Consider the following 24299-nt stretch of genomic DNA (forward strand, 5'->3'; position numbering starts at 1 on the left):
AGAAATTTTATAGTGGCTGGTCAAAAAACATATATAGATCATGCACTGAAGGCACCTTTCTGTCTGTCAGGTGCTCCCTGCAGAGGGATGATAAGAGCCTGCTTTCCTCCCCAACCATTCTCTCTTCTCCATTTCTCAGAGCATTAATTGCCAGCCAAAGGAGCCTTTTCTAATCATGAATTTGTGCAGTACAAAGTCCAGCATGGGCTTAAGGGTAGAGGGGGCTTCTCTACTAATATAATCAATAATTATATTATAGAGACGACACTTGTCTGAAATACAATGTAACAACTGGCAGCAAAGTACAAAGGAAATGCCTCTTCTACTCTTAGGAACACCAGAACTGGGGAAGGTCATTTGAAATACATAGTAAGATGTGAGTCTGCACATTTTACTGGATCAGCATTTCTCAGTTGCTTAGTTTGTTCAGGCTTTTCATTTAACCTTCATTTTAGAAAATATTACACTACTCAGCATTATGACAACAGTGCCAAGAATAGCTACCTCACTTGGAGCTCCTCACTTAAGAAGGGATTTAAGGATTACAGAAAATACATATTTTTAATAGCATTATTGTCCTGCTTGGTGTTGGAGCTTTAAAGCACCAGCAGCTCTGGCAACATGTGCTATTCATGTTCCTCGTGAATGTCTCAATGCCAAAATATACATCCTAACCTAGCTCAAGCAGATTCCACACAAATTCTCATAGCCTTTGGATGACTGTGTACAGAACATAATCTATTTCTGAGAGACTTAATCCACTGCTAAAACCACATTTACAGCAGAAATACCGGTGATCTGGAACTACAGGCTTTGTGCAGATAAACTTAAGAAGGCATTTACCTCCTTAAAAAAGCTCTCAAATCTTTTGCTTAACAACTCGCACCCACTGTGGGATCAGGACTGCTGCTCGTGCAGAAGAGCTGCAGGAAGTCAGGAGGGGCTTCTGGCAGCACTGACAGTAGTTGTGAGCAATTATAAAGCCACCAGGTTTTTGGGTGCATGTGAGTGTGTGCCTGAACGTTAGTCTGAGTCAAGAGGTAATAATCCAGGCTCCGGCTCCTCGCACTTTTGATAGGCTGATAAACTACTAATGCACAGCTTCTCCAATTCCTCCTTTCCCTAGAGGGCATCACAGATTATATGGGCTATTCACAACCAATTCCCCTCCCTGCCACTTTGCCCAAGGTTTTCTATAAAGCCTAATCTCATGTTCCCTTGAGCACCCTTCCAGCAAATCAAACCGGCAGGCTGAGAGTTTCCAAGAAATAAAAAGTTCTGCTGTCTCCCTTCCAGTATGAGAGGATTCTGATTCAGAAAGACACACTGCACTCAGACAACAGTTAAGCCATCGTTTGGCAAAAAGGAAACTCTTGTGGGCAGAACAGATTGCTTCTAGAGTGTGGTAGGCTCTCTTCAAACACTGACTGAAGTCCAAGTCAGTTAAGTGCTGAGACTAAAAGAAAAGCTCACATTAAAACATGGTTTTGACAGTTTTTTGAACAGTGTCTTGCCCTGAATGTTCATTATGGGAACAAAACAGTGACATGAGTAATAGAAAAGTAACCAAAAGCTTCAATGGTTGTATGGGTCTGTGTGTGAGGTTGTGTGTTGGTGGTTTTGTTGGAATTTGGTGCTTTTTGTGGGTTTTTTCCAAAGAGGTTCTCTATTGTCTTGAATACAGCAGTGCATTTCCTCATGGTATGTCTTCTGAAGGAAAACCATCCTGCAAAAAGGGATTCTGAAAAAAGTAGAGTAACAAAGAAATTTGGTAAAGGTTTTTAATAAAATTCTTAATTGCTCTGCAAGTTGAACTATTCTAAAAACAGAGCTGTAAAATAAAATGGTAGTGTATCAAATATTACTTGTACACAGATCAACACTATAACAACTGAGCTAATCTCAGGGCCATACACTGAATGAAATGTTCACTTAATGGTACTTCCGTATTACACATGGAATTTTGTCAAGACCTTGGCACACATTTTTTTAAAACCAAATTTAAAAAGGCAGTGATTTTTTAAGTCTGCTTCTGGAATTCTTTACACATTCTAAGTGAATTTCCAAGGCAGGCTGGATAAGAGACAGCAGATTTCTGAAGCTTCAGAGGAACCCTATATAAAAAGCATTAGACTAAGTTTTCAGCTCCTGCTGCTTTGGCATGTTTTGTTTTGAAATAAACAGGTTTCATTATTAGATTATGTCATTATTTCATTCATTAGATTTTGGAGATAGACCTCCCAATAAAAAAACTGTATTTCCATCTTACCATACATGCATATGGCAACACAAAACCTCTAGAAGAAACCACAAATTTATCTCAGTCTCAAAGGGATTTAATTCTGATGATTACGTTTTTCCAGATTACAAAGTTGTTTTATTTGAAATTTCACTAGGATGAGTAGAAATTCAATATATGTATTTGTAGACAATAAACATATGTAATTGTAGGCCTAGAGGGTGGTAAATACATTTTCTTTCAGGGGTTCCTTGCAACTCAGCATATTCCATGATTCTATCAAAAAACCATTTCACAGTGAGAACAATCAATCAGTTGAACAACCTCCACAGGAACGTGGTAGAGTCTGCATCTCTGGATGTTTGCAAGAAGTGGCTGGACAAGGGTTGAAACAACCTAATCCAGGCTTCCTTTCACATGGATGGTTGGACCAGATGTTCTTTCAAGGTCCCTTCCAACCTACACTGTTCCATGATTTTATGAAGTAGGCATTCAATGAATTTCTGTCTCTCATTTTTTATATGCATTACAAAGTGTATCTTTGCATTTCTTTGCCTTTTTATTCTCTACACTTAATCTGCTACAGGTAGTCTTTCCAATTTTGAACAAAGCTTCTTTCAGCCCCATGACTTCATTTTCTCACTATACTTCTCTCCAAAACACTTACACAGTGCAGCACCAAATATGAGTCCAGACAACACCACTTTCTCAAACAGATGAAGTGTTGGTGTGTAGGAATATAAACAGCTGTCCCTTTCTTCTTGACTCCCATGTGAGGATCTGAAGTGTATAACTGTGAAAGTTTTTATCTGAGAATTTCACCAGAAGTGGCACAAATAGTCAAACCCATCTACCTAAGCATTTGCAGAACATGAGCATGGAAGCACGAGAAATAACTCATATTTTCACTGCAGAAACTAAATATTGCCCTGCAGGTCAGCTCTAACTCATGAGGAGTTTCATGCCATCTTTCACTCCTAAAGCTGAATTTTGGTGATACAGGAAATCTATCTCAGTAGCTAGGGACAATCAATCACACCAGTGTTTGTTCAGAGGCATTTGATAGTTTCAATATTATTCTGAATTATTCTCAATAAATTTCAATGAGAAGCTGTGTAAAGCTCAAAAGTCAGCACCCTGGATCTGTTATTTTTCTGTGCTTTTTCATCTTCTAATCATACAGATTTTGCACAGGTGCTTGAGAAAATAATTCTATAAGGAATGCGACTGTAAAACAACTTTAGCAAAAAGGATAAAAACAAAACCTGGTTCAGAAGGGGAAAAACAGCTCCTCACAGCCAGAAATTCAACCACATCCAAAGGAAAAATGAATTTGCAGGAGATACCAACACTTGATAAATGACAGCTAATCTCCATAATATGAACGATGTAATTAGAGAAGTATTAAAATTAAAGGCCAGGAATCATATTTAATAGATTAGATTCTTATTACTTCTTATTTTCACTTAAAAAAAAAAAAACAAACCCCACAACACTTCCATGTTATACAGAGCATGGCAGGCATTACACCATCCAGTTTAGTAATCCAAAATACATGTAAATGTTGCTGTTTCTGATTCTGCGCCAAACAACAGGAAGAACAAAAACATAGTATGAATCCAAACACATTTATTTGTTTAAGTGACTAAGCCTAGAGTGTTGAGAGAGTATTTGGAGAAGTTTCATCACTTTAATCCTGTAGCAGGAAAGATTTGCTTATCTTTTTGATACGTACCAGGCCAACAGCTATTATTACTGGACCTGTTTTTAGGGTTCCTACCAAATTTATAAAACTAGACTGGGTTCCCCTATTTTAAAATCTCTTTGTTCTATTTTACACTCGTGGTTGGAATGTTACATATTTAACAAACATTTACTTTATGCATGGACAATATTTCCATGCAAGGAGACATGATTATTGAAACATTCCTGACTTGGGAAGCAAACATTGTATTGTGAAGAGCAGAACCCCTGAAGTTTAGTCATGGCTCAAGTGTGACATGTAATCTTGAGAAAGTTCCTTCAATATTTAACCTTCTGTAAAATGGATATCATCAATTCACATGCCAGGAAAAATATTTACGGAATTTAGTTAATGTAAAAACTTTGAAGTCTTAATCAGAAAGACAATATAAATGAACATTTGAGAGCTGTATTATATCCATAAATGTGAAAGCAAATGTGGAGGACTGACAACAGAAAATCATAAGGACAATGCTCTGTAAATTTAACTGGAAAAAATTTAGTTATGATTCCTCAAAATTCAAGAGAATATATCAAGTATCTTAACAATGAGTTTAGCATTTTCTCCTGCCTTTAGATTTTTAACATGTTTTTAATCCTGCAATATTCCTTTTCATATTTATGCAAGTTTATCTTACTAGGCTCAGGCATATCCCAAGTTTTTAGTGTACATAATGTGTATAGATGTAAAAATATGAACAGAAATGGTCAAAGTCCAGGACCAGCTTTCACACAGGTTGTATTAGGTTTGTTCCTCCCAAGAGGAAATCCCAAATCTCTCTCATAGTCAGCAGAGAGAGGGCAAATGCGTTCAGAAGCCTAAGAACACACTGCCATGTACACAATGTTCTTCCTGTGAAAGCTGCCAGTTGCATAACATCTGCACCACATACAAGGCTGGCTGTTTAGAATGTGGGTTTAATTCATTTTGCAAGAAAAGTAATCAGTGGAACATCAGATGAGTGAAAAGAAAAAAAAAAAACAAAAAAAGAGGCAAATAGAAAGTTTTGAGAAGGTACCATATGGATCTTTTTCATCTTTCAGGGAAGTCTTACACAATGTCTAAGAAATTGTTTGGAACACAGGGTATTGCAGCAGCTGAAGCCATTATATAAGCCCAGTGTCTAAATATATCATAACCCAATTCTAATTCATACTAGCACTTTGTATAACCTTTATGGACAATAAAACTGGGTTACTGAAAGATTCTAAAGGAAGCCAAGAAACTTTGCACAGTCAAAAACCCCACTGCTCCTCTGCATGCAGCTAATACCGAAAACATTTATGATTGTCTTAATCTGGGATTTATCACAATGTGTGGGCAGATTTTCTTAACAGGAAGGATTAGTGGTTGGGGGGGTGGGGGGAGGTGATTTACTGACTGGAGGTTTTTCCTTTACTCCTACATGTGGGATTCCCACACTATCATGTAAAGAGAGGCCAGAGAGAGAGGACAGCAATAAGAGGCAAACTGCTGCCGTAGCAACCATTTAAAATACCTCCCTGAAGCTTCCAGAAAGCATTCCTCATGTAATGGTATAAAATAGAGGGTTCATTTTCCTATGAAAGTGACCTATTGCTCAACAGAGACTGTAGTGAAAAGTCTTTCTCCATTTTCATTATTTGTTTGCTACTTTATGTCCCCTATCTCTCCTACTCTGTATTCTTCCTATTTAAAAGCAGTCTGTTAGCTAAAATAAGTTTGTGATGAACAGGCTAAAGAGAGCAATAACAGGTATAATTAAGTCTCCCATACAAGCAGAGTCAACTTTACTCATACAGCTGAAATGATTAGGAAGAAAGAAAAAAAAAAAAGAAAAAAGATTAAATTAATTCTAGGAGAACAAAACCCTGATGTGTGCCTGACAAATAATGAATAAACACTGGCAATGCCCTAAGGAACCTCTACAACACTACTGACTGTATCCAGATATATAATCATTAAAGTTAGAGAACACTAAGTACCAAAGCTACCTCTTACATACTCATTCTCTTAAATGTTTCTTTTGAAAAGAAAAGCAGGTTCAAATGAGCTGTGCCCACCCACAAGGAGAAAAAAAGAGGCAAGAGCAGCAACAGTGCCTCAATTCACATAGATGAGAATAACTGGAGCCCAGTTCAATCTGTGAAGTAAACAGAAGCAGGATGAAGGCTTTTCAATTTACACCTACAGCCTACAAATTAGTAAGCAGTCTGGTAGGATGAGCTTGCCAGGGATTGCATAATAACCCTACCCCCAGCAACAATGCAGGAATGGGGAACAAAATGGTAGCTCTTTACCAGCAGGGAATTTCCCCTTCTAATTACTGACTACTGTGACAAGCATTCTCAAGAGCCAAACGTCAGCTTTTGTGCAACTGGATCGGGCATTTCTTCATTATTGTTGATTTATTCTCCTCTGAAAATTAATTTCAATGCTGTTTTAAGAATCAAAAGTAACTATGCATAAAAATACAAAGTATCTTCTGGCAAATATTGCTTGAGAATTTATTTGGTAAAATAATTATTTTTGTACCAAAAATTCAACAGATTACCGGTAATTATGGCTTGTTTAAATATCTTGCCTATATCAGTATCCATTATATAGTCACTTGTCTATATCAGTTGAAACCGAAAGTACCTAATCCAGAAAATTCTGGTTTTGCAGAGCATGTTGTGTACATTCACATCCTGCCTCTTATGGAACCGTGAGAAAAGTGAACCTGGATAAATGATTTTCAGTTTTTCTCATAGCAAGTGAAAAAGGAGATAAAACGGAGCAGAAGAGGGATGGTTTGAGATAAATAGGTAAAAAAAAAAATGCAACCCTCTTCTGAGGAACACAATTACTCACAAGAAAATTTTCTGTCCCCTTTCAATGATTGTTCATATGTAGATTTCCACTTTGGGCAACTCCCAATAACAGGTCCTTCCAGAGACACAACTACTTGGAGTAGGAGTAAAGAACCATTTCAGAAAACAGAACTTGGTAACTATAGCGGCAAGATGTACATTACTTCTAGATAAATCCTTGGATTTGTAGAGCTTCATTAGAAAGCCAAGCCCTTGTAAGTCAGTCCTGAGGTAGCTCTTCTGATGGTATTTGGGATGGGAACATCCATACCATGGCTTGAGAAACAACCTGACTCAGAAGGGTCTGTGCTGAGGCCATACCTACTCATGGCTGTTCTCTGGTGTTTCCCTGCTAGAGACACACAGAAATGAGAGGCTGAGGAAAGGACCTGGCTCAGCCAAGGTAGGAGGCAAGAGAGCTCCTTATATTGAGAAAGGTCAGAGTGAAAGCAGCTACTCAGAGAAAGAGGAAGGCGGAGACAACCTTATCTCCTGCTTGAAGTGAAAGCCAGATCTCCTGACTGATTAGGCTGACAGTCCTGCGCAGGCAGCAGGCAATTCTGTCAGAGAGCAATTTAGCAGGTGAGAAACCATCCATGAAACCATTACTCTGAGAGCAGCAGTGACCATTCTCAGGAAATCCAGGCAGATCAAGATTCAGGGGACAGGCTGGGATCAGTCCAAGTGATTAGCAGAAAGGTCACAGAATGTGCTGAGATGGAAGGGACTCACTAGGATCATTGGATCTAACTCCTGGCCCTGCACAGGACCATCCCCAAGGGTCATACCATGTGCCCAAGAGCACTGTCCAAATGCTTCCTGAACTCTTCATGCTAAGGGAAGGGCACCTCATTCAGGTGATAATTAAGCAGAGGTTGGTTGAGGTGGACAGCAAAGACTGAAGAAAATCAGGATGTGGGATAACAGATCAGGAGAAATTCTGATGACTGAATTTGGTCTGTATGTCTGAAGAGAAGCTTTTGTGTAAGTACTTTCTTACACAAAATAGATGATAGAGACATCCTTACAATCCCAGGCTTCACAGAGATGAACAAGGTCACTTTACCTTGAAGTGATCCAGCATTGTGCTGGATGAGACAAGTTCTGTAAAAGTATGAAAGAAAGAGCAACATTATGTGGCTTTTTCAGTCTGGGACTCCAAATAGTTTCAACCTGGTCAGGGAAAGAAAACTACTTAAAGCTACATCCCAGCCTTACTGCACAGTTTTCTGAGAAAACAGATCAAAGGAAAACAAAGCATCCTGGTGAGAAACATGTCTGCAAAGTCTCTTGAGTAAAGACTAGCACTGAAGCAAAACATCTGATGAGATTAGGATGAGAGGGCGTATTTTTCAGTTGTGTGAGTCCTTGCACATCATTCTGAGGACATCATTACGGGTTTGCACTCATCACTGCATGAAGTGGAAATGACCAAAACAGTCTCTGAAGGTATGTTGAGATAAAGCCCCAAAAGGCAAACATGTTGAATGCACCAGAATCCAAAGATAAGGTCGTTTCCTGACTAGGTCTTGTATGGTTTTGAGGTAGGATAAATACACTGTGATCAGATGACTAATGAGCCTGGGTTGTTAGGTCATGAGAAAGAGCTATCACAGCAAAGACAACAATCAATTACAAATGTTCGGGACAGCAGTGGAAGTTGAAACAGTATCCCTTGGCAAACACCGAGAGGTCACTACCATCACTATAAAGGGAAGAGCTGTAAAGGAGGACTGTCAGGGTAGTCCACTGCCAGGTCTGGGAAGGCTACCTGTGCAGTCTAGAATAATGGAGGCTAAAAATACTGTCACTTTAATAATGCAAAATGCCTTCTGAATTCAGCAAGCAGTTCTCAAGACAACAGGCATAGCGAGCAGTACTTTCAGTCTAGAAGCAATTAACTCAGCAGTGAGTTGCAGTGAGAAGTGACCTGCCTGACTTCACTATGAAGCCTGGAGGAAGGATTTTGCCTACAGCAGCCATTCGTGAGTGAGTCAGGTGGGTAAAGCCCTGGATTTAAAAAAGCCATTCTGCTTCTAAGTCACCAAAACCTCTCTTAACACAGTGGAGGGAAAAAAACCAAAAACAAAACCACAAGAAAACTACAAAAAGAATAAAAGAAAGATCAACATTTAAATTTAACTGGGAAACCTTCTACTGGCATTTGTGTACCTTTAGAAGTCCAGAGGACTGACAACAGGATTTTCTTATAGTCTATATAACCTGAAAAAATTGTCGAGCTGAATATTGTTAAGTCTTTATCATCACCTTCATTCACCCCTCTCCCCTCTATCCCCACTGTCCCAATTCACATGATGGGAAAAGAAAACACATCATGAGAAAAGACTCTCAGGTACAGACATAATTCCATCTGTCCATAGCTTGTCATTGTAGGCTGGAAGCTGACAGTGCTCATTTGGAGAGAAGTGTAGGAATAAACACATTTTCCCAGAATAACTCTTCCTTTTAAACTCTGTGTGATTCCGAGGGTAGCATGCATGTCCAGATCCATATTATCACAGTGAGGATTACAGGCAGTGATAGCTCAAACAGTCCAGATTGGGAGGGAATACCTGATAAATGCTTTCTAACCTGATGCAAAGTGGATACGAAGAACAAACACTTGCTCTAAGGCCCCATTGATTGGAACTGACATGCTGAAGGTTCCCTGATGCTTCAGAATGGCAAACTACATCAGAGGTAATTCTTGGAGCATTTCAGGAAGGGATAGGAACTGAGAGATAAGCATGCTGATCTCTCTCGGTAGAGACACAAACTAGAGTAATTGATGACCGCCTTGGATGAAGCTGGTGAATTACAGGTGACAAAAAGGGAAATCTAGGAAGGAAAGCCTAATGGCAACATTATAAATTAAGAAAGAGCTGCTGAATAGATGTTTCAATGAACCTGGAGCCTACATACATCTAGAGTTATAACCCATGACAGCTGCCAGATGGCAACTGTAAAGCATCTGACTGTTGCCAGAGGGGCTAAATGTCTTTACTAAAATTTCACATGGCCCAGGTGCCACGATCTGAAGAAAGATGATCTAAGAGGGGACTTACAATAAGTTAGGCAGTTTACCTGGGCTGGAAATAAAGGGATATTTGAAGTAAATCCCTTTAGAGTCACTGAGATAGATACGTCCACTTAAACAGTGCCCGAGGAAGAACATACAGCTTTCACTGATTGACAAAACAGAGTTAGAGAGATCCACACTTCCAAGAACCAGACTTTGTCTCAGGGTGAAACAATTGCAAACGCAAAACTGGCTTCTAGACTGGAAGCAAGACCTGAACAGAGAACCCTCTTCAGGCATCAAATAATCCCAAACCCCGAGAGGCCCAGAATGGGATTGTGAACAGTGATGTGTCTGAAGAGCAGATTGGAACCTCCAAGGCAGAAGGGACCAGTGCTTCCAGGGTAATTTCCTCTCTTGAGGATTGATTTGTTAAGTGTCAGCGCCAAATTCTAGGAAACAATTCTTTAATGAGTCTCTTTGGAAGCTTCTTAGAACCAGGAAGTCTTGCAGTTTACTGCTAATCCAAAGAAGAGAATAAACTAATAGATATTTTTCTTGAACAGGAGATTTAATTAGGCAGTTCTGATATTTTACCATGACGTAGTCTGGCTCTGCTGCACTGGCAGTGTGCAAGGCAGGGCAGAAGTTACACTTGAGATAACCCAGCTCTGATAAGCCTTGGATCTGAAGAGGAGTCTGGAGTTTTAGCTAACCAATCTCAAAAGGCATGCTTCCTGTTTTTAGTTTTATGTTTTTAGAGGGTTTCTTTGGTTTGTATTTTGGCTGGGTTTTTTCCAAAACAGAACTTGAATCATCACAAATTAAATATTTGTTTAGGCATAAAACTTTCCAAAAAACATAAGCTCGTACTGAGACACAATCATCATTTGGAGTCATTCTCAAGAAAAAGCACTTCCCCAGAAAACATTAAAAAAACAAAGAAAAGAGAAAAATTAGATTAGATTAAAGAAAGACGACTAAATATTACGTGACCAGAAGTTAGACAGTTTTTTTTTTCCACAGCCAAGCAGGGAGATAGGGAAAGGGCAAAGCAAAAGACATGTCAGAAGAGAAACTAAAGCCAAATTAACTAAGAAATTTTGTGTTTTAAAAGTGATGGTAGTGATATAGCAAGAAAACACTTAGCGAAGGCACTCTAGCAAAGCTGAGATAAGCAAGTTGTTAACAGAAGAGTGAGCCCAGCTTAAGAGACTGAATCCCGTTTTTGTTCAGCAGTGAACTAACCTACTTTGCCAGTACAATTTAATATTTATTTCCTCTTTTTACCTGTCTTAGTAGTTCAAAGATCCACTGTAGTAAAATACATAACAAAACAGTATTCAGAAATGTCTTATATTTTCTGAATTCGGCTGTGAAATGTTAGGTTGGAATCATTCATCCTTACAAGACACAGCAGCCTGTTAGACAATCAGCTGGGGGAGTGCCCAAGGTGCAGCTAACCAGAGTCAGGTCATGCAAAACCTGGAAAATGTTATGATGTTGAGATTTTTTGTCTCATTCAAAGCACGAGCTGAAACCAGAACAAAAATGTAAAGGAAGGCAGTAAAAACTGCCCAGTTGGAATCCAGTTTGGTTTTTCTACAGCCTCATCAGTAGCAAACAATGACTATCAGAGCTGCTTCTGTTCTGCAAGTTCCTGGTGCTCATCACTCTCTTACATTTCCTTTTACTGTTCTAAAGCAAAGCAAAACTACCTCCTGGGACAATTTCTTAACCAAAATCTTGCCTATAAGTGGTTCAGGTTGAGGTTTTTCCAGTGTACCAGAGATATTTCTATTTAATCTCATTCAAAGCATTCACATTTTCCAGTCAGTGCTAAAATTGGCAGTGGCAGGTACTTTTCTGGGGATTTTTATTTTTGAACTCATATTTAATCCCTGAATATCATGATATGGAACCTGGAGTTCTAGAAAAATGGGTGGAAGGGTTTAATCAGGGTTAAACAATTCCACCCTACGGGAAAGGTGAACTAGAGCTTGGTTTACCATTATAAAATAAAGGGGGTTTATGCCTAGGATAATATTTGCAGTGACTCTTATGCAAAGAAAATTTGGGAATACTCTTACAAATGCAAAAGAAGGAGAAATTTTAAATTTTACAGACTCAGAATTCACGTCTACCTGCTTAGTCTACAAGTTCTATAGCTGGCATATTGTGATTCTTTCCTATTTAAAATACTCCTGTAATTATAGCTTTGGATCATTACTCTGTATGCTTTTAAGCAGTAAGATGACAGACTCTGTTTCAGTGATGAGACGCTGGGACAGGGAATGTAGAGAATGCAAACATGAGCAAAATACTTGGAAGGTCTGGGCACTTGTTAAAGAAAACTACATCATTTCATACAGCTCAGAATAAGCTATTTCCCAAGCAACCTGATGAGCTTATATTGGGATACAAGGTTAAAAAAACCCCAAACATACAAACCTAACAGAACATCAAGATTACCCAAGTATACCTGGATTTTTAATATAAAAAGCTTCAAAAATAATTGCAGTCATTAATTCTTTTAAAAACTACAAAACAACCTTTGCTTATAAATGCAAGAATAAATCATTTGAAATGGCTAAAAGCCTTTCAAGACTGCTTCTTTCAAAATGCAGTGTATCAAGATGTAAGGTTCCTATAAAATACTGGAACACAGCATTAGAGGAACTGCTTTTCTAAGAAGTTGTAAAGATACCTTTTAATCTAAATGCCTTGCTAAGCACATCAGCCAACTAAACAGCATTAAAAGAACTTTTGGGTGAACACATTTGGGTGACCAAAAACAAAGGACACGGTTGGGCTGTTGTTCCAGGGACTAAAGGTAAAGGACCACTTACCTTACTTAGCTGACTACTCCAATTTTCTTAAAACGTTTTCTTCTTCAGCACAGCCTCAGGCTTTTATAAATACCACACCTTTAATGAAACCTTCACTCTTGCTACTGCTGTGCCTGCTCACTGTCCTACATTGCTTTTGCACAAGTGGGTCGTTAAATTCAGTGACCTAAACTAAGAATTTTTTTTTTCACTCTAGCACAAAAAAAGCCGAAAGGACACCTCTGGGAGAACAATGAAGACACTTAACACTATCACAAAAATGCAGGTGTAAGATACAAATCTAACAAGTGATTATGCCAAAGCAGTACAAAGAAGTGCCTAATTTGGAGTCTTTGAGGTTCAGTTTATCACTGTTCATGTGAGAAATTGGTCATGTTTGCACACCATATTTTATACCGAGTGTTTAATTATCAAATATGTTCAAATAGCACCAATTATTTGGAGGAATGAATGGCATTTTGAAGGACAGGATTGTAGTTCATCATTTGCTTGAGAAATTGGATGAAGCCCTACATTGAAAAAGAATAAAAATGCATAGACTGGGAAGATTCGTCCTGAGCACAAGGCACTCCAAAGCTGTGCCACTCCAAAGGCTTACTCTGTCCAAATTCTGCATGATGTTATGCTGAGAGGCCAGATCGACTCCTGTGTACAATTCTGAGGAACACAGGACTGGAATCGCAACTTGACTGCAGGAAAAGCAAAGATGGGAGAAGACAGACTACAATAAAAATATGAGAATTTGAATAAGGAGCAGGTATAGAGTGTGTGGAATTGGAGGGAGAATAAAGAAAACTTCAGAACATCTGTCTCATAAGGTATCAAGAAAATTCTCAATTTAGGAAGACACCTCATAAGAGGGCAATTTAACCACAATTAGTGAAGACTCAGTTTGGATGTTAGTAAAAGATCTACAAAGTTCTCCTTACATTTTCTATTAAATATAATATATTTAATTGTTTAAACTTGGAGACATGAATTTGTTCTTGTTGACCACTTCAGAACAGACTGACAAAACATCCACCACAATTTTTCCTGGAATATTTATCCTTCCTCAGAGAACAAGGAAGATAGATGAGAAGAGGTTCAGCTCTACATTTCTAATAGTCTGCATTATTTATCAGACTGAATCTATGACACTGCATGCATATGTTGATTAAAATGGCCTATATAGACACTCCTGCAGTCAGTGGTGATTACTGCCTTCGGGTTTAATTTGCCTTCGAAACAATTTGCAGACTGTTGCTAAACATTACAGAAGAGAAAGATCAGCAGTCTGCATGACAAGAGCTGGGATTGGTTTGTGTAAAGAGGCCAATGGGACAGATACCCAAAGCTTTCACTGGGCCTCACTGCCCTCCTGAGTTGTACAATTACCATTGGCACAAGTAAGAGCCCTACCCCTGTATCCCCAAATTTCTATGGCTGAGTTTGGTATTTTGGATTCCCTAGCCATATTTAATTTAGCTATTTAACATGTGTTTGTGGGAGACAAAGTGATTTTTTTTTAAAAGGCTGAATTGTGTCCTGTGTGTACTACAAGGGAAAGAAAAAAACAAAAGTAAGTTGGGCTGCATTAAGTAAACAAAGAGTAAAATCAGATTTTAAAGTCTCAGCTGTCTCAGAGGAGAACAGATTTAGAACGGTGGAGCGCAAACTACACTTCTCTAAAGGTCTCAGGTATAGACATAACCAAAAAGGGTACAGAAAAAAATACCTGTCCAACCTAGAATTTTAACAGCTGCGCTATTTATAGGATCATGACCCTGCAGCTTGATGATTAATAAAGACTGACTGTAGCTGGTGACCTGCACGGTCACACTAGAGTAAATGAGCCATGAGGAGGTTACAGCAGGTGCTTACTGCACGTCCAAGTGGGCTGCAGCACTGCCCCCACTCCAGCTGGACTGTGACCCCTTAAAACAGCGCTTTTCCAGCCCAAGTGTACCACATCGGTGTCAAAAACTCCATGTTAGGCCTTCTTTACCACCTGGCTACTCCAGCACGTGCTCCTCTGCAGTACTTTGAGGCACCACCCCTGCTGGTCAGTCTAACACCCAAGAGCTGCGCAGAGCAGCAGCCGCAGCCCCAGCAGGGTCTGGCCTAAGCACAGAGTGCAGTCAGGTTTTTCTCCATGAAAGGTGCTGTAACTCACACTTCACAGCTTGAAAGTGGCACTCAAGAGGCTTGCAAATCAAATGCTTTACAGTCTCTAAGTCATGGAAGGAAAATTTTGTTTGGTCAGCTTCCGTTTCCTTCTATCCTGGTTGTACTGGAAAGTTTTCTAGTGTGAATGAAGCACTTGCTTCATACAGTGCTTTGCTTTGACTACTTATCTGAACAGTAGATATGTCTCCTTATGGAGGCCTGTAGCTCAAAAGCAGCATTTAATCTCTTGCCATTATTAAGGAATTTCCCCAGAGTTCTGTTCCACTGTGTAACTCGTTGAATGACATATGCTCCATCTGAACACAGGGAAGACAGAACTGCAAGTGGCATTCAAGTTACTGTACACACAGCTTGTCCTTACTCTGCACAGCTGTTTAGCCATCCTTAGCATCCTCACTTTCTAATAAAAACACAGTGCAAACCCTTGAAACAAACATCTTTTTTCTTCTGGTTGCTACCACCCAGCCACGATACAAGGGACATCTGTATCTACCACTGCAAGCATTCTTTGGATACTTAAAGAAGAATCTTACATCTGTATCCACAGAGGCAGAACAGGCAGACACCATCTGAATAAACTTCATTTAACTGTGCTAACGTGGGATGAGCATGGTGAGTACTGCTTGTGCCACAGATACAAAAATCTAGTTATAGATAAACTTTGGAACTCCCACCTGCCAATTAGAACACTGAGTTCAGATTGCAATCCATACAATGCAGCTAATTAAACAACCTTCCCTCAGCTGAGATCCATTGGGCTTTTTTTTTCCCCCTCTATATAGAATTTCCATTTGCTTCCCACTCTGACAACTTCAAAATGCCTCTGTACTTCAGCAAAGCTTAGTGAGTTTCTCACTGTGAATTAGACATAAAGACAAAACTCAGGCCAAATTTTTCTCATTAGCCCCAGCCCTAGAGATACTAAAAACTGAAATGAAGAAATTAATGATGACAAGCTTCTTTTAAAATAGAAGAAGCATCACTATTTCTACTTCTTAGCAGTAGCCGATCCTTCAATACTAGCTTATTCTTTAAAAACCCAACCTTATTAAAAAGTCTGTATTAAAAATATTTCTCCCAAATAGGAATGCGTTTCATTTTAAGGAACATGGAGTTATTCCAACCTCAAAGAAGTTCTCACTTATTCTAGATTTTCTTACAAAGTGTATGAAAACCAGACAGAGGCCTCTAAGCAAATTCAGTAGGAAAACAGGCCAATTACTTATTGAGTTTGCACATCATATTTGCTATATAGAAAAATATAGAAGAAATATAGGAAGAGATGTGGATTTCTCTCTCCTTGCCGATCACCAGAATTGGAACTTTTGAGTACTTCTATTGAAAAGCTTGAAACTTGAGGCAAGTGAAATCTTCCACCTAGAAGTCATTATTAAAATTACTATCAATATTATTATACATCCTGTAAATTATTAACACTATAATTCAGTATTTCTAAGCCTGGAAAGTCAAACAGCAAACAATACCTCATGTGAGAATCAAACCTACATACATCATTTCTACCTTCTTCTATAAATATGATATATATTCTCAATTTCCAGAATTCCCTGCATGAAGTAGCTGAAAATACCAGTTTGTGAATCATTACTCTGGATTCCAATCCTTTTCATAATAAAAATTTCATCCCACTGAATGTGTTCATTAAGTAAAGTACTACTGAGCATAAATAAAACAGCAGAATCTAATTTATGAATGATAAAACAGTCATTACAGCCATGGTAAACACTTCTCAGAGTCATATTCTACATCCCAGTGGACAAAAATATCAAGGCAAAGAAACACAAAACCCAAAATGTGAATAGAACAGTTCTGATATTTGCTTTGGATAAAAAGTTCAGGTGCCCTGGGGTCTAGTTCAAACAACTGATGCTCATTTTTAAGAGTGTGGAAAGGGGAGCTGAAGTCCAGGTGCAGGAACCTCGGTCCCTTGAACATGCATGGGATGTAAAACATGCTGTGTTGTCCTCATGTCAGCATCCACAAACATTTATGCTTACTTAAACATGGTCTGCATTCTGCTGGGCATATAAAATCTCCCTTTGAGCCAGGAAAGCAGTAAGGAAGACTCCAAGGAGTGTAGGTCAGGGAAAGTTCTCTCACCTGGAAAGATCCTGCGTGGTCTTCCTCTTTGTCACCTTCTTTTCCTTCCTTGAGGGCGATCAACGTGAACCCTCGAAAATAGGCAGGAGTGGCAGCAGAAAGCGTCACTGAGACATGATGAACAGAGAGATAACAAAAACATAACATTAACTGTGAAGTCAGCCACTTACATATAATTTCACTGCTTGAAAGGTGTGTGTTCTAAGTTGGCATTAACCAAAGCTAGAGCACTGATGACAGGGAGCCAAGCCAGCCAGAATACAGAATGTTCAGTCCAAGTTTCCACATCAGCTGAGAAACACTGGCATGAAATACCTCAGCTTTTTTTATTTTAACCCCACTTTTTTTTAAAGCACATTGATAATCTGCTCAGATCTACAGGAGGGTTGTTTTGCTGGCGGTTTGGGGGTGAGGGCACACATGTTAGGAGGTTTACTTCTTTGTGGGGGTTTTTTTTGGTGACAGTTTTTTGTTTATTTGGGGAGTGGGTGGGTGGTAATATGAGGGAGCACCTCCTAAATATTTAAATTCAGCTTTTGTCCTGGTCTCAGCACAAAAAGTGTATTTTAGTACACAGAAAGTCTCTCTGTCTGTAATAGCAGATGACCACATTGCCTACTCCAGCTCAGCTACACTAAACACTGCACTCCAGCTTCTGGAAATGGGGGATCTCAAAATATCCTTCCTCTGCTTCATCCTCAGGGCAAAACAGGGCACAAAGTTAAACTCATGGCTGAAGGTGACCTCTAAAGGTTGTGCTGCCAGCTCTGATTGCCAAACCAATCCCACACACCAGCAAACACCCTTCACACACCTGTCCTGACCAGGAAGGCAGCCCAGGATCCACCAGCAGAGAACAGATAACGTAATGCTGACTAACCTGATTTCACCATGCTCAACATCAGGATTAAATCCCTGATTTTATGCCAGTGCAAGATAGCTTTGTGTGATCTTTCTGTTTGCCATCAGCAGCACCCAAGCACCACCCAGCAACATTTGAGTTCACAGAATCACAGGATATTCTGGGTTGGAAGGGACCCACAAGGATCATCAAGTCCAGCTCTTAAGTGAATGGCGCCTACAGGGTTCAACCCACGGTTTTAGCACCAGGCTCTAACCAGCTGAGATAATCTCAGGGTCGTCAGCTGAGGCTCTTTTGAACTCTATCAGAAAGACAGAATGAGGCAGAACTTTGAGAAAGGACTTTTAAAATTGCCAAACTCTCTTCAACAACTTATAGGAATCCTTTCCTGAAACAGCGGTAAATTTTAGGAAAAAAAAAAAATTCTAGAATTAAACTAAAAGAGAGAGAAAATAGAACTCTTACTTCTTTAAAGTAGCTTTTACTTTAAGCATAATGCAGACAGCATCGCTCGTAGGACTTTATTGTCACACTCTCCAACCCTAACAGGCACAATAAAAACTGAAGACCACCCACAGTTTTCAGAGTAAACTGCAACTACCAGGGCTGCTCCATAGAAGAGTACCCACAAGAGACTCCCTCTCTCACAAACAGGCCATGAGGGGTTGAATCACATTGCTAAAAATTATAGATTGCCCTTAAGAGGTATGGATTTCAAAATACGCCCCAGAGTTCATTTGGAACATATGGAGAGCTCTTTGATCTATAAATTCGGTAGCAGAAAAATATAAAATAGGCTATGTGAACATTTCTAGCATTATGCAGCTGTATTTGGGTCTAAAACTCATGGTATTTGTACAAACACCTAACTTTTCTGACTATATGTGGGGAAAAAAAAAGGATTGGAAAGATTTATTTCAATATTCAAACTTTTGTGTAAGTGCCATGCTTTGACCTATAAACCTGCAAACACCTGTACAATCTGGGGTAGTGACTGGCATAATAGCAAGTCCCCCAACTCTCGAGATTTTCAACACACTTTTCATTCCATGGAACCTTATTATGTGGTTGAATGTCATGATTTTGAGGGAGAAAGAAAATTTCACATATTATATACCAAAACTGGGTAGAAGCATAATGCCATGAAAATTTCTGCTTAGTTTACAAAGTATTGCTCCAATTCATTAATTCATTTTCTGCCCAATAATTAGTATAATTAGTCCAATTTTGCAAACTTCTGCAGCTCTGTCTAAATGCAAACCCACAGGCAGGCTCTCAGTTGCTCTGAGAACAGCACACTGCTGAACTCAACAGAGATGAACACATTACTCCTGCTTGAACACTGACTCTTAGAAATTAACTGCCATAAAGGTCTTTTACATGCAACAATTTTTTCCATATCATATGCAATTAAAGACTCTGAATCACTATGAGTAAAAGGTTACACCATAAATACTTAAATATGTATGGAAGCAAACAGAGGATCCAGCTGCGAATTGACTCAACAGTTTTCATTTTCCTCACAAAGTTACGCATCAAACCAGTTTTCAAAATTTTGAACACCTACCTATGTAACAGAGGAGATCTGAAATGCTACAGAAGCATCAGAAAAAAAAGCAAAAGGAAGGTAATTCCAAAGCCTGACTCATAGTTTTTGAATGCTTGGGGTTAGCAATACTCCTGCTGTGGCCGCAGTCATTTCAACCCCGAGGAGTGATGCCGCCCTCCCCCAGGCTCGCTGCTCGCTCAGCAGCCGCATGCAGGCAGCTGTGCTCTCAGCTGGGCTCGGGAACACATCCAGCCGACAAGTCAAACAAACCAAGCCCAGCCGGAGAGTTCAGCCGGGTCCATCCCCAGGCGCGCTGTGCCGGCGGGGGACACACGGACACGGGGAGGGGCCGGCAGGGCAGGGACCCGCCCGAGCGGAGCGGGCCCGTGGGGACTTAGCGTCCGGGCAGCCTCAGCTCTGGGATAGCGAGCGGGATGTGTGCTTTGGTAGCCCTGAGCTAGGCCAGAACGCTGGGAACAGCTGGGCTGGGAAGGTTTCCGTCTGTGCTCGGAACCATCCGTGTGCTGAGGTGACGCGGGGCTCCGTCCCGAGCGCTCCCCACGCAGAGCTCGCTCCGGGGCTGCTGCTGGAGCCACCGGCTCGGGAATGGCACGGCAGAGGCTCGCACTGCACGGGCGGCACTGGGAAGCTGTCAGACCCCATCTGCTTCTCACAAGAGAGCGGCTCTTTGTTGCGTAAGAGCTGAGAGTTCTTAGGCTAAACTCTGCCATTTTAAACAACAGCTGAGTCCTGCTCACGCCGCGTTCACACTAATTAACTTCCACCGAACAATATGAACTTCCTGCAAAGATCAGTTAAATCTCAGTGCAAGCCTCAGAGTTAAGGATTTCTCTTTAAAGGGAAGATTACATACCAGCAGTTATTTTGTCTGCTTCCATGCCTCCGGCAAATTTCTAATTACTTTACAAGTTGCACTTTGGCACACACCTTCAACATGCTCCTCTTTCCCCAGTGTCCCAAGCTAAAGGTGGGGTGATCAAAGCAGTTGCTCCTTTGGTTTCAGGCAAGAAATCTGACTTTTCTCATCCTACACAATTCACATCCTGTGCTGTACCTTGCACAAGTACCAACAAATACATGTTCCATATTTTATCCGTATTTTGTGAAACCTGGGAATGGCTAATACGGTTACAGATTGAGTGCTTGTTTGCAAAGTGTTTGCATGTTGAGGGAAGAAGAAAGAAATGGAAAGAAAAAGACTCAACATTCCTTAGAAGACAAGTCCCCAAATCAGTGCAGTGGAGTGCAACACCTTAAATGAGCCTTTCCTCAAAAACGGAGAAAGTGGACTGACCTACAAGTGGAAATCCCATTAAAACCAGAAACAGCATCTACATCAAAGGTATATGTAAGGATTATAACTAGTCTTATCCTCCTTTTCTTCTTCAAAATAATAATTTCATTATATAATAGCAGAAAGTATGTCTGCTGCATGTTGTTAGCATTTGAAGTGGACATACTACTGTCTTTTTGTGGAAGCAATTTTATTTGCATTTTAATAGCATGTAACTTACCTCATTTTTTCATGGAAATCTCATGCAATCATTAATCTAACTCTACAATCAATAAAGCCAGGACTGGGTATTTTCAAGGATCATTACCCTGTAGCACCATCCAAACTTAAGGCTCATTGGTCCCTTTGAATGCAATGAGAACTCTGACCTTCAGTGGAAGCAAGAGCAGCTCCACCAAGGTCGAAGGTAACCAGCAGGGAGGAGAGGACCTTGACCATAGGATGGTGTGCCCACAAACCTGGTCCTACAGGAAGACATTTTTAATTGTCTGACAGGAAAACGTCCCCTTATTTACTGCTGCCGGTGCCTGCAGACGGAGGAGCTGAATACCCACCCACTCAGAGAAATTATTCGGTGCCCAGGGCCACTGTTTTCTATCACAGCTCCAGAGGTGGAAAACCAAGGCTCCACCCAGGGTTTCCCCTTAGGGCAATAGATTCTGATTGATCTAAAGGTGAGTAACTGCAGGGGAGCCATAAAAACTTCCCCAAAGGCAAATAGCAGCTGTGAACTGCGGTCTCCTGATTCCCACACTGCAAGAGTGCTGAGATATTTCCTCCAGTCATTGCAGCTTGAGAGTTTGATGTGTCACATCAACCGATGTCATGAAGATAAATGGATGTCCCTATACTGTCACTTTTGTGGAGTACATTTGCATGTACATTTAATTCCTGTGTTATCCACCTTGAAAATACTACTTTATTCCAACAGCCCACTACGGAATGTGCCAAGGATCCAGGTTGCTGTAAACCAGGCAGGGACCGTGGAAACAGGAATATCTGGCTCCAACCCTAAGCAGGTTGTGCAAGTTTCTGCCATGTTGTGTATCTAGTAATTTGCAGGTAAAAAAATACAAACAAACAGATAAAACCCCACAGACCTGTCATATCTCATTTTTTTAATCATTAGTTGGATTTTCCATCCTTTGCATAAAACAGTAATTAAGTTTCAGTTGGACTCTAGAATTGCCTTTGAAAACGAGCTCTCAAAACTTTCTGTATGTTGGTAGTTTTAACTGCTGCTGTAGGTAACATGTATGTTGCAGCAACATTTACTTGTGTTCTTCCAACAATTCCAGAGGAGTCCTGAAAGAACAATCTACACACCCTAATGTGCCACCTGAATACTTCAGTCCTAAGTATCAGAAACGCAGGCACATATTTTGTTCTACATTTTAACTTTTTACTATTAGCTGTAAATTTCTCACTTCCAAGCAGCTATAATAGCCTAATGTGATTTTATTAATTGAGTTCCTAATGCCAAGACCTAATATCTCCAGGAAATTAGTTCTGCTAATTCATCTGGGAGTTTCTTTCTTCCTACATTTCTATGCAATAGAAACTTCTTTGGTAGATGACTGAAAATGTCCAATAACATTTTTACAGAAGTGAATTCCAAAACTTTTAAAGAATGTTCACATTTGTCACTATCAAAGAACTTGGCACATCTTTTTCCTGCTTAGTAGATGTATCAAGTTGACATGCCACATGAAATCATTCAGGCTCAAGGTACTAATCCTAGTGTCTGGAACAGCTAACCAGCTTGTGGGAAATATGCATTTCCTCACATCACGTTAAAATAAAACAATTTTGGGGAAAAAAATCAAATCAGTATCGTGCAAAGTTACAGAATGGTGCTTAAAACAGGTGAACCATTGCTGCAGATGCATTTCTCAACCTTTGAAAAAACACAGTGATTATGCTACATGCACTCTTCTTTTCCCTATCTATACTAAGATTCCCATGTTCATGCAATGGGAAAACATTGTCTCAGCTCTTTACAGCTCTTTACCCTGGATCTAAGAAACACTTAGAAGAATCTCCCAATATTTTTTTTCCAAAGTGACACCTACAAAGTATGTTAGTTATGGTACCTAAAAATGTCCAAATTATTTTTAAAGTGCTTTTAAAATACAAGTTAAACAGTACATTCCAAGAAGGTTTATTTCTGAAGGCATTATATAGTGAGGCAAGAAAAGTGACCAAAACCTGCATTTGCCCATTAATTAGTAAAATACACTCAAATGTGCTTTGGAAGTTCATTTCAAGGATTGTAAGTGACATGCTCATGGAAGAACGAATGCCTCCATAGCTTATTTACAGTGGTCGTTAGCACTGTCTCTGCCTCTTTCCTGTTTGAACCATCTGTTCATTTACCCAGAAAAAAAAGAGGGGTGGGATAAACGTAAGTGGGAAATGTGGGAAGTTGGCAGTGTGCTGCATCATGTTTGCCCATATGCTAACTCATTATATTAACATTCATATTTCAGGGCAAGAACAATTAGCTCCGAGCTTCCTCTCCTTCCTGCTGAATGTTAAAGCTTCTCCCATGCACTGGGTTATATTTAAAGGGACAGGAAGAAATCCCAGATAAGTAGGTAAACGAGGGAAGAGTGTGCTTTGTATGGCTGCAACTTGCGATCCCGTGCGAGCGCTGAGCCGGTAGAGAGGATTCATAAAAGAAAGGAAATTTCTCTTAATGAGGAATGCTTGGGAGTAAAGTGATACACTGAAACCCAACTCCTTCTCACTTGTCACGGAAGCATCCCCAATAAAGTAGTGCGTGGGGGTATATTACCCTGTCTTAACCCACACAGTTACACACACACACGCCAAGAGGGATCCAGGGCTGACAGGCAGAGACTCGTTACAGCTCCAGAGCCACTTATCCTCACCATTATCGTTAGTATGGGATGTAGAGGATGTCCAACTTACCCCGGTAACTGTTTCCAGGCTTGTAAAATTCTGGATCGCCCTCCACCCTGAGGCTGAATTCATTGTACCCTTCCCTCCTGGTGCCTTGGGCTCGCAGGATCCGACTGCAATATCCCTCGGATTTCGCGGCTTTCTCCAAGGTTTCGTCAGAAAAACCCTTCGCCACCAAGGGGAAAGTCAGCGCCAGGAGCCGCAGGGCCAGCGGCTGCAGATGCGCTCCCATCCTCGGCGCTCCGCACAACTTTTTGTCGCCGGGGCGGCCGTGCCCGGGAGCGGGGCGGCGGTGGGAGCGGGCCGGGGGGCACGGGGGGGCACGGCAGGGCAGGGCAGGGCAGGGCAGGGCAGGGCAGGGCAGGGCAGGCAGGACGGGCTGAGCGGTCCCGGGCAGCCCCAGCCGGCAGCGGCCCCCAGCGTGAGCCTGCCAGGTCGGATCGGAGGGACCGGCTCGGCTGCTGCCGGCGAGAGGGAGGGGAAAAGCAGGGAGGGGGCAGAGAGGGAGGGGACGGGAGAGAAGGGGAGGGAAGGAGGGAGGGAGGGAAGTCTGATCTTGCCCAGATCCCGAACTGAAGTGCTGTTTTGTTTCAGAGCGTGTGATTAGCAGCTCGGTGGTGTTTACTTAGGCGAGCTGAATTCACAGGGTTTGGTGAAAGAGCGGAGCAGGGAACGCCGC

The 24299-nt window shown here is 40.7% G+C and overlaps 1 protein-coding gene across 1 annotated transcript in view; it reads right to left on the reverse strand.

The window, feature by feature from the left end:
* Window positions 1–24095, reverse strand: part of SPON1 (spondin 1) — a 185802-nt gene extending 161707 nt beyond the window's left edge. Inside the window, exons 1-2 of the mRNA XM_048306230.1 lie at window positions 23630–24095; window positions 16970–17076 (exon numbers count right to left, since the gene is read on the reverse strand). Coding sequence (XP_048162187.1) covers window positions 16970–17076; window positions 23630–23852 — 330 coding nt within the window. The 5' untranslated portion in view covers window positions 23853–24095. The remainder of the gene's footprint in view (window positions 1–16969; window positions 17077–23629) is intronic.
* Between the last annotated feature and the right edge of the window lie 204 nt (window positions 24096–24299).

The sequence above is a fragment of the Corvus hawaiiensis genome, chromosome 6 (genome assembly GCF_020740725.1).
Source record: "Corvus hawaiiensis isolate bCorHaw1 chromosome 6, bCorHaw1.pri.cur, whole genome shotgun sequence".
Taxonomy (NCBI): Eukaryota; Metazoa; Chordata; class Aves; order Passeriformes; family Corvidae; genus Corvus; species Corvus hawaiiensis.